This window comes from Chenopodium album, chromosome 4, assembly GCF_948465745.1.
Source record: "Chenopodium album chromosome 4, dcCheAlbu1.1, whole genome shotgun sequence".
NCBI classification, from domain to species: Eukaryota; Viridiplantae; Streptophyta; class Magnoliopsida; order Caryophyllales; family Amaranthaceae; genus Chenopodium; species Chenopodium album.
The window spans coordinates 42,862,078-42,873,300 of NC_137837.1; the positions used below are offsets into that span (position 1 = coordinate 42,862,078).

The following is an 11,223-nucleotide window of genomic DNA, read 5'->3' on the forward strand; positions in this document are numbered from 1 at the left end:
GATATCCGATTCGAAATGAAAATTTGGATCGATTATCCAAAAATTCGGATCAGTTGCGGATCGGATTATCGGATTTTCGAATTTTTGGATATTTTTGTACAACCTAGCTAATATTTTATTGAAAAGTAATGAATGTGAGAGGAGAAATATAATAAAAAAAGTAGTAGTAGTATAATATTTTAATGTAAATTTTTATTAAAAAAAAAAGTAAAACACTCATTAAAACACGGCCGAATTTTGTAAGTGTAACACTTACAAAAGCACGGGAGGAGTAGGTAGTTTTCACAAATCAGTGAATCACCAGGAGTTCTACTCAAAATTTCTTAAATAAAAATTCAGTCTCTCGTCACTTAGGTTTTTTTATTCCTCCTCTTTCCCTCTGCTCTCCTCGCCTCCTTCGGCCGCAGACCACTCCACCGGCTGCGGCGCACTCCTCCCTCTCCGGCAACCTTGACGCTAACAATGGGGAACAAGAGAGGAAGAGAGAGAATGGTTAATTCTCAGCCTTTCCTAGCTGACCAACCCACCGTCGTTTCTAAAAACCGCTCTAAACCTTCCAAACGCCACCAACAGCAAGAACAGGCATATTTTTTTTTACAATTTTTCTCTGAAAATTTTGATGTTATATTTTTTGAATTTACTTCAATTTTTGTATGGATGATGTTGGTTTTTGTTTTTGAGTTTGTTTGTGAAATTTGCAGATGATTTCCAACAATATGAGTGATAAAATTCTTAAGGAAGCGTATAAGCAGCAGAAGGAAATAGTTGATGAGGAGAATGATGACCAAAACCTTAATATTCCCTCCTTTTCTGCTGTTCTTCATAACGAGGATGAAGTTGAGGAAGATTTTGATGACTTTGCCGGGTTTGCCGAGACCCACTCCCAGATTAATGATTACGAGGTCTAAATTTCTCTTTTTCATTAGAATTTTATTATTGATTTTTCGAGTTATAAATTCAAAAAATTTCGAGATTTTGCGATTTTATGTTTAGCAATTATGGCTGTGTTTTATGTATAATTAGAATTGATTTTATGTTTAGCAATTATAATGCAATGAACTGAACTGATCAACCTTTGCATTCGAGCTAGTTTAGCCGTTTATGTATTTCGTAGAAATAGCAATTGTAACGACTGTGTAAAATCTAATTCACCCTTGAAGGATCTTTGTGTAATAGTTGAATGTGTTGAAGTTAAGAATTATCTAATTTGTCTTTGAATAAACAGGATCAAATTAATGAAGAGGATGAGAGATTGTTGGATGCGTTTTTGTCCAAAGATGCTGGTCCACAGCGCACACTCGCGGATGTTATTGCTGCTCGCATCAAAGAACAAGATGATGCTGTGACCTCTGGTAAATTTTTTTTTATTTTTTAAGCATATGAAGATTTAGTTGGTTACTGTGATATTTGCCTTAATCATAATTTTTTATTTATTTGTGCCTGACCTCTATGTGATGTTTTGATAGGAGGGAAACCGATGGACAAATTAGATAACAAGGTTATAGAGCATTACAAGACGTATGTATCCTGCCTTGTTGAATACTTTGCTCTTCTTTTTTCATTTATTAATTGTCATTTTTGAAATTAACATGTTCATGTCAATTGTTGAATAGGATGGGGAAGGTTTTAAGCACTTATACTGCAGGAAGATTACCAAAAGGATTTAAACATATCCCTTCTGTGAAGTGCTGGGAGGAGATTCTACATTTAACTGAACCTGAAAAATGGTCACCTGCTGCGGTATACCAAGCTACTAGAATATTTGCTTCCAACATGAATCGAATGAGGGCGGAAAGATTTTACAAGCTTGTGCTTCTTCCGCGAGTTCGGGAAGACATCAGAAAACATAAAAGATTGCATTTTGAGTTATATCAAACTTTGAAAAAAGCTCTGTACAAACCAGCTGCTTTCAATAAAGGGATATTGTTCCCTCTTTTTAAGGTATTTTAGCCCATGATTAAGCTATGCATGCTGCCATTGCTATCTATGCTCTTTACTTCTTCAGAAGTTCATGTAGCTAGGTTAATTCTGCATACTATGCTTTTTTCCTGCTGCCCTAAAAGCATTTTTTTTGGTCATGTTCACACAGTCGGGAAATTGCAATCTTCGGGAAGCAGTCATCATAGGTAGTGTGATCCAAAAAATGTCTATCCCTCCTGCTCATTCGAGGTAAATGTAATATCTTTTGTCCATGGAAGTTGCATGTTTTCTTTATCTTTCAGTAGTTTCTTGTTTGAGTATTCATATTGTGTTGTACATACCTACGTACAAAGAGTCAAAGACGTGCTCATCTTCCTTTTTTAATTGATATTTTTTAGCGATTTGATTCTGTGCTTATGCTGCACATTACTGACAGCTTCTCAGATGAACTTATTTACCTGTGATTGATGGGTTTTTTATTTGGTTACCACACTGCCTGTGATTCCTACATCCTGACTATATTTTCAGACATTCACATTATTAAATATTTAATAGAAAAAGAGGGTGAAAATATAAAGTAAAATTAAAAACTGGACAAGAGAGCTAGGAAATTTTAACAATCTGTGATTATTTTGGACCTTGTATGAATTTAAGTCTTTTGCGTGTGATGCCAATCATCAACTTTTGTATAGGCCTTTTTTGCTCACTCTTCACTGCCAAAAAAAAAAGGTAATTTTTTGTTTTTTAGATTATTTGTAATTAGTGAATTCTCTTAAGTTTGAAATTGATAATTCTGGATAGAAATTTCTTGAGATACATAAAGAGTTGCTATTTGAGGAAGCTACAATCCCTCTAAGTTATGCTAAATTGCTAATTGCTGCCTTCTATCCAAATAGATTTTTAGTTCTAGGCATCTCACATTATTTAGCATTGTAAGCCAACCTCTCTTTTCATGCATTCAGTTTATGTGTAGTTAGGATGTTTTAGTGTGTTCAGCCACCATTTGGCACTATAAGTTTCATGTATGAGATGCGATAGCAATTTGGGTGGAAGATATTGTGGGTTTGTCGCAGTTAGATTTTATGCTTGTTATAACGTGGTGGTTATGGTTGGAGAAAGAAGAGGACTTTCTGCATTTGGCAATCTACCAACATATCTTTCTGTACAGTCTATCTCGTATATACTTGGGTTCATATACATGAGTCTTCTCCCAAGCAATAAACAGGAGTGCTGTTTTCATGAATAATTTCTGGAGAATTGGTGGTCTTCACTCATCTGATTGTTCATGGAAATTTCCATGTCTTAAATTTGTATTCAAATATCCTTATTGAACAACAACTGCATTTCTTCCATATTTGATCTTGCTAATGCATATGTACCACCATTATGGACTTCAAAGGCTTTGGGAATTTTCAGCTAAATTGTAGTCTAAGTACTAGACTTGTGCATCCATATTAGCATGAGTATGCGAAATTCTTATGTGGTAAAATTATTTTTGGTTATAGGCATTTGGCATTTAAGTAAAGGCAAATTATTCATGATTTGCTAAACGGATAACTTTTGCACTTGGGGATATAAATCTATCTTTGATAATTGTAATTGAGTTCATGTAAGATAAGAACATCAAAGGCAGATTTATGTTTTGATTTATCATTTTGTATAGCATGAAAAGAAAATGAGCTCATTGTGAATTGGCACCTTTTGAAATGATTATACATGGACAATATTATCTTTGTAGTGAACATAAGGATACGGAATGGAATTATTTATACTCTTATAGGGAAAAATAAATTTTAACTATCAGTTTGTTTGACTTGTTTAATCTTATACTTCCTAGTTTTTTACTTTTTTTACTTGCAACACTTTGATTTTAAGATTATATTCTCATATGCTACTTTGACTATATTTAATTAGTTCTCCTTTAGAAAAAAAAATAAAATTTGAAAAATTCCACCAACAATTATACTCATTTTATTAATACCCACCAACAAATTTTTTATTTTATTTATTTATTTTACTTCACCACCAACAATTCTTCAAACCAAAAAACTGCCACCTCTTTTCACAAACCTTCCTACATGACGCCACTGTGGCCCCACCAACTACCTTCTCCTTAATTTCCCTCCTTTTCCCTCTCTCTTCTCACGATATTCTCCCATGTTCTCCCCATCACTTCCCTCTCTTCTCACGATATTCTTCCCTATTCTCCCCATTACTTCCCTCTCTTATTTAACACTTGAATTCTATCTCACCAAAATTGAATGTTAAGCCCTGCATTCATCACTCCTCTTTCTCTCTCTCTCCTCTTTCTTTCTAAAATTAGGGTTTTTTTTTTTGGTATTTTTCTCTATGAAAAAGCGCAGAGGGGGGAGTCAAATCAGATGCATTGGAGTTGGGGGACCAAGGTTTAGATTTTGGTGTTGAAAATCGGGGTTGATTGTGGTAAACCCTAGAATTCGTACAACGTTAATACTTGCACTTAGTTTATAATTGTGCTGAATTATTGCAATTTTCCAATTTTGTTTAATTATTTGTTAATTAGGGGTTTTTTAATGTTAAATTAGTGCATTGAATTGTAAAGTTTAGTACTTTGATGTGATTTGGCGTAGTGGGTTTTGTGTTGGTTAGGGGTTTATTAATTAAGTGTTTTTTAATGTTAAATTTTGTGTGATTATCAACATTCATTGGATTGGGGAACTTAAGGGGAAGGTAGTTAGTTGGGCCCACAGTGACGTTATTTAGGTGGATTTTGGAAAAGAGGTGATAGTTTTTTAGGTTTTGAAGAATTGTTGGTAGTAAAGAAAAAAAAAAAAAATTGTTGGTGGTTTTTAGCAAAATGATTATAATTTTTGGTAGTATTTTTCAAATTTTCTTTAGAAAAACAATACTCACGTAATATTTTGTTAGATTCGCCGTAGTTTATTCCTTTATTATCAAATTTTTATATTTTTTACTTATTGATAATACTCCTTTCACTTGCATGTGACTACTTTTGATTTAAAGTCGGGAGAGATGGAGAGTAAGGTGTTATTTATTTTAACTTGCCTCCACAAAGTGGGATTGTAGACGATAAAAAAAAAAAAAAGTTAAAAGTAGTAGAGTAATATTGATTAGAACTTAGAAAAATAGATGAGAACAGAAAGTGAGTAGGTTTTAGGAAAACAGAGGGAGTAGGGGATATAAGTAATTAAAATAATGCATTGGAAATCATGAAATGAGAAGTGCCGTAGTACAAAGGAGTTGATATCATGAACTTTTGATTGACTCAAATAACAACATATTTAAGCACTTTTTTTTTTTTTTTTTTTTTTGACATAATCAACTTCTTGTTGTTATAGTTTCCTTTTCCCCTTTTTTCACCACTTTTTGTACACCTTGGTATCTGCCCCTAGTTAGGATGTAAGTCAATGAACTTTAGGAAATGCTAATTTGGTGAATTTGTGAATTAAATTGTGTTGAATTTGAAAAATATCAATCTTATTTATTTATTTTTATTTTACAAAAGATTCGATATTATGTGTATGAATTCTATGTCAATTCTATAGTTATACTTGCTTTACTGGCACTGGTTCAAATGTGTCAAAAGATGCTACCAGTGCCAAGCCACTTTCTAAAAACCTGTTGAAAATTATGCTACTCATTGACCTGTTCTTTACTCTTGGATCTTCAAATATTATGTCATGCTTTGGGCCTTAATATGAATTTAGAGGGTGTGAAGAAAAGGGGAGGGCGAAGGTAACAAAAAGAGAACATGTACAGCTACAAGAAGCTTTTTAACTTTTTATGTATTAGCTGTACAAGCTTCCAACTGTGAGAGTCATGGATAGATTTGAATGAAATTAGACGTGCTGATTTTTTTACTTAGATTTTGCTAGGATAATTAGTGTTTGGCATTGTGAGCATTTTCAGCTTTGTGCACAATACCTTAGACCCCAAATTGTGGTTCTAAAATTGAAGAATGCCTTTTAAGTTAAATAATGCCTTGTAAATTTTACCTTTGATGTTCTGTGGAGACTGGAACTGTAAAACTTGTAATCGATCCTGGACTTGCATTCTCAAAAATTTGGAAGACCTTGTTTTTTTGCCTTAAAAAAAAAACCTGTATATATTGTGTCATTCAAATACTTTATGCATGTGTGTGCTTGCTGCTAGATTTAATGTATATCTCTTGTTTACTGTGCATATGAGGTTGTAGCTTTTTATATAACATGTAATCCTATAAATATGCAGTGTTGCGTTGTTGAGGCTAGCTGAGATGGATTACTGTGGGACTACCAGGTAAAATCCGTCTTAATGTTTTGGTTTCTACTCTATGCTTTATCTTACAATGCTAACTCTTTTTCACTCTCTTTTACTTGCTTAATCCACCTTTTCCTAATACCCACCCACCCGTCTATTTACCTAATTTCTTATTTTATCCACCGATTTTTCACTCCTCTTCTAGAAAAAAGAATCTATATATACTACCTCTGTTTTTTTTTTTTTTTTTTTTAAGTTGACATATTTTGACCTTAGCACTATTCACACACCTCTCTTTGACCGTGTTTTGTGCTTTATAATTAATGAAAAATATAATCATGTGGGGTCTTGTAAGATTCGTCGCGGAATAGATTTTCAAAATATCAACTTTTTATAATTTTTACTTTTCAATAATTAAAGATATTAACGATTAAAGGTGTGCATTGGCAAAAATGACTAAAGAAACATGTCAACTAAAAAGAAACGGAGGAAGTATATGACAAGATTTGTTGTCCTTATAACAAGTACAATTTATGTTTCTTGTTCTTCTCTGCTATGAAATTTGAAATGACAAAGCATTCTTACCGGTAAAGGGTTATATAGTGATAAAATCTGTTGGCCCTCGTATTGCTGTATCTGATTCTTAGACCCCGTTGGTGGTGAACTTTCTTATAGAAGAAAAAACTTTCCAAAAGATTTGTCCATATCCTAGTGCAATCTGTATGCAATGCAGATTAACTTATATGTACCCTACCTGTTGAAATGTAAATTATCTAGTATAAATCTTAAATCTCATTGTTTTAAATTCTTCATAATGAATATTTCCCTATTTGCTTTTTACACATTAACTTTGGAAAAGGTGAACATTTATAGACTTAGTGTGCCATATTGAGTGACCTTTTACATTGTTGTGGCGGTATATCTAACGCCTGCTTATGCTCACTATAGACACCTTGGTCACAAATCTGTTCTAACTATTACTCTTTTCTACTTCTTTTGTAAGAGTTTCTTGTAGAATGAATCATTTCATCTTGTTCTTGTTACTTGCTATGATTTGATAACAAGATTTGGTGTCCTAACCCAATAAAGGGCTTAAATTATTGGGACTTTGTGAATCTTTCTAATATATGATTTTACTTGGAACTCTTTTCTACTTTTTTTCTAAGAATTTCTTGTAGAATGAATCATTTCATTTTGTTCCTGTTACTTGCTATGATTTGATAACAAGATTTGGTGTCGTAACCCAATAAAGGGCTTAAATTATTGGGACTTTGTGAATCTTTCTAATATATGATTTGACTTGGAACTCTTTTCTACTTCTTTTCTAAGAGTTTCTTGTAGAATGAATCATTTCATTTTGTTCTTGTTACTTGCTATGATTTGATAACAAGATTTGGTGTCCTAACCCAATAAAGGGCTTAAATTATTGGGACTTTGTGAATCTTTCTAATATATGATTTGACTTGGAACCTTAACGCAGCTATATAATCAAGATTTTTATTGACAAGAAGTATGCTTTGCCTTATCGTGTGTTGGATGCTTTGGTTGCACATTTCATGAGATTTCTAGAAGACTCACGGGTCATGCCTGTGATCTGGCATCAGACTCTTCTTTCTTTTGTTCAGAGGTAAGTAATTATCCCGTCAATGACATACATGTTTCCCTGTTTTTTTTTTATTTATGTTTTTTTCCTATTCTCCTCCAAATGTATCAGTATTCTCTGATTCCTGATTATTCTTGATTTTCTTTGCAATATCTTTTTCTATGACATCTTACTAAATGAAACATTCAATGATTGGACAATGATTTCAATCCTTCATGAAGTTCTTGTATCTATGTTTTTCTTTTTATGAGTTGTCACATTTTATGTTATGAGCCTTATGAAAAGCAGTTTGTACAATGATACGTAGGATTCTCTTTACACCCCACAACTTTGTGGAAAATTGTGTAGTTAGTCATAAAATCTTTTAGGAAATTGTACAATTAATCTACCATTTCCAAACCTTTATTGATTTTGAAAACAAATGATGTCATTAATAGTTTTGGCTGGAAAATTTTATATGAGAAGTTGACACGTGGGCACTGGGCAGTAATGCTATTTGCTGTAATTAGTTTAGTACAGGTATATATTCACCCTATGCCATACTCTTTTTTCTTTCTCTCTATCTCTCATCTCTAAAATTTGCCTAGGATTCCGTGCATCTAAAATGAAACGGAGGAAGTATAAGAATTTCTAGGGGGTATTGAAGATTTTCTTGTGTTTGAATAACTGCGCAAACATAGGTACAATTCTTTTTGGGATTATAAAAAGTGATAATAATATCATGTGGCCATGTGACTAACAAATTTTTCCTGGGACATATTTTGTACTATTTTGTTACTATGACTTTTTGATCAAAATGCTATTGAATTATGCATTTGCTTCTAGTTTAGTACCCTGTGATAAATGTTATCTAGGATGTAAAGCTTCTTGAAGCCTTAAATATGTCGTCATTGCCGGAGTAGGTTTTATTCCTCAAGATATTATTTGTACTAAAATGTCTTGCGTGAATGTGTGTTTTATGTTGAAAACTATCTTGTGCTTTAGCAATTTGAAATCTGTTTAATGCAATGGTGTCATGGCATTTTGTATTTTCAACAGGTACAAACATGAATTACGAAAGGAAGATAAAGATAATCTTAATATATTAATGCAAAACCAAAGGCACTATTTGGTACGAGCATCCCCACCTATGCAAGGATTTGTTTAATCATAGTATGTTTATTTGACTGAGGTGTGTTCTATATTGTTTATTGCAGGTAACACTTGAGATTTCTAGAGAACTTAATAATAGTCGTAATCGTGGTGCAAAAGAAGATGATTCTATGATGTGTATCCTTTGCTTCATATTGTGTTCATGGTTTTTCTCTACTTTATGTGGCTATGCTTTTGCCAACATATTACCTTCTTTCCATTGATAGTTTTTTGCAATACTCTTTTGAATCTAATCATGTAGTGTTTGTTTTTGCTTGATTGGGCATACTATATAAGAATGCTTTTTACATGTCTCATGTTTGCTGGATAGCATGTTATAGTGCTAGGAGAGCCCAACTTGTTAGTCAAGAATCTTGTTTTATTTTTGTTGGAGTTAGATCAAGCTAATCTTGAGTGGTGGGTATTTTTGAAGGACTTATTAGGGCTATTTGGCACCTAGTAAATTGATTCAAAATGACTGTTTTAATCAAAGTTAGCTGAATACACTTGGTATTTATGACTTAGCAGATTGGATGCTGGGAGCACAGATTTGATTTGAAAAAGAGAACGCACTGCTAGATTGCTGCTGCTACATCTCTTAAATTTATGCGTGTTAGTTACTCTTACATGTGACCGAAAAATGATTTAAAATAGTGGGTGTTATTTGATTCGAACGATTGATTTCAAATATGGTAAATGGAATGGAGAGAGGGGAAAACTGTGTTTTGCATTGAATGAGAATAAGAACAGACAATGGATACAAAGATGTATGTCTAATTTTAGAGGTCCTAGAAAACAAAGAGAATGCCAGATGTGGAGGTAGGCAGTAAATGTAATAGTAAGGGTTAGGGTTTCATTAAATTCTGGTCTTCGTTCATAATTTGGAGCAGGTCGTCTTATAATGTTGGGAGGCATTGGACAGGTGCAATTTAGAAAAATCTTTTGAGGAAATGCGTCCATTTATTTTCATTTACTTTTAGCTGTCTTTCCTGATCCATAGTGTTTTCAATTCATATGCTTTTACAAAATCATTTCCAGATTATTGGAATCAGATTAGCCTTCAGTTAGCTAGCTTTTTATCTGTTGTCTGTCCAGTGAATTGTTTCTGTTGCAGTCTTTGTGACAAATGGACTATTTCATTTTGACCTTTTGATAATGTATGCTGCAACATCCCCTATATCACTCTTATCAGAAGTTGATGATCTATTCAAAATCCTGCGCTTTGATCAGATTTTTGCTTATCATATGCCACTTTCCCTGTTTGAGCTTTGCCTTTTATGCTCTATTGCACCACTTTACTCCCTCCCTCCTCCCCCAAATATAAATAGAGAAGGAATATATACAGGACTTTCATGGTCCTTCAAAATTATTTCTTATAGTTTCTGCCAGGTGTGCTAAGTCATGCTTTTGTTTCCTTTAAGGTATCAAGCTTTATCAGAGCATTTATTTTTAATGGAAAATACTGTGTAAAACCGTAAGTTCTATGAGCTTGTATGCTATCAGCTTCTCATCCTACTTTAATATAGGGTATTACTAATAGTGATTTGCTCCGTCTTAATGTCATCTTTGTTTCTTCATATTTGCAGTTTTTCTAGATTTAGTCCTTTTTTCATGAATAGCTGACACTTGTTCATGCAAGTTGCCTGTCTCCCTTGACTTATTCCTCTTCAGTATCTGTTATAAATGAACCAATCCAGGAAGACAGGTTTGATATACCAGAAGTGCCAATGGAAGAAGATGACTAAGAGTTGGTTCCTTGTCCATCTTGTCTTTGTGAACTTGAGTTTCTGAAAATTTTGATTGTGTTTTCATCCTTAGTGAATTTATATTATTTATGTAACGCCGGGAGTTTCTGCTTCCCATGTTATGAATTGTGTATTAGCATTTGTTGAAAGACCTGTATCATTATTTGCGATTGAGATGCTTTGCAAAGTGGTACATACCTGACCTTATAATTTGCGATATTTGATTTTTCTTTTTATTTTATTTTTTACCTATTTGCCTTTATATTTTTGGAAAAATTGTCAAGAATAAAATGACCTTATACCGGTCTTTCAAAAATAAAATGACATTTTGATTATTCTAGAATAATATGACCTTTGACACTGATCTTCCATAAATGGGGTGTAACCGGTTGGTAACCTGTTTTATGGGCTAAATATGACATTATAATTGATTAGCTTTTTAACTTTATTTTTACAATTTTTTTTTTTAAAATACAATTGATTTTTATAAAAAATAAAAATAGAAAACAAAAGGAAAAAAAATCAACATCCCCCCTCCCATCATCCTGCTAACAACCCAACCACCCTCGTAAAAAACCACCACCA

At 33.0% G+C, this 11,223-nt stretch overlaps 1 protein-coding gene across 1 annotated transcript; it reads left to right on the forward strand.

The window, feature by feature from the left end:
• The first annotated feature begins 320 nt into the window (after positions 1-320).
• Positions 321-10,886, forward strand: LOC145629104 (bystin-like). The gene is made up of 11 exons (XM_081681603.1): positions 321-582; positions 702-902; positions 1,226-1,352; positions 1,467-1,518; positions 1,614-1,941; positions 2,090-2,169; positions 6,151-6,198; positions 7,640-7,786; positions 8,801-8,873; positions 8,959-9,031; positions 10,565-10,886. Exons 1-11 carry the CDS (start codon positions 463-465, stop codon positions 10,636-10,638), a joined length of 1,323 nt encoding a protein of 440 aa, XP_081537729.1. The 5' UTR covers positions 321-462; the 3' UTR covers positions 10,639-10,886.
• Positions 10,887-11,223: the final 337 nt, after the last annotated feature.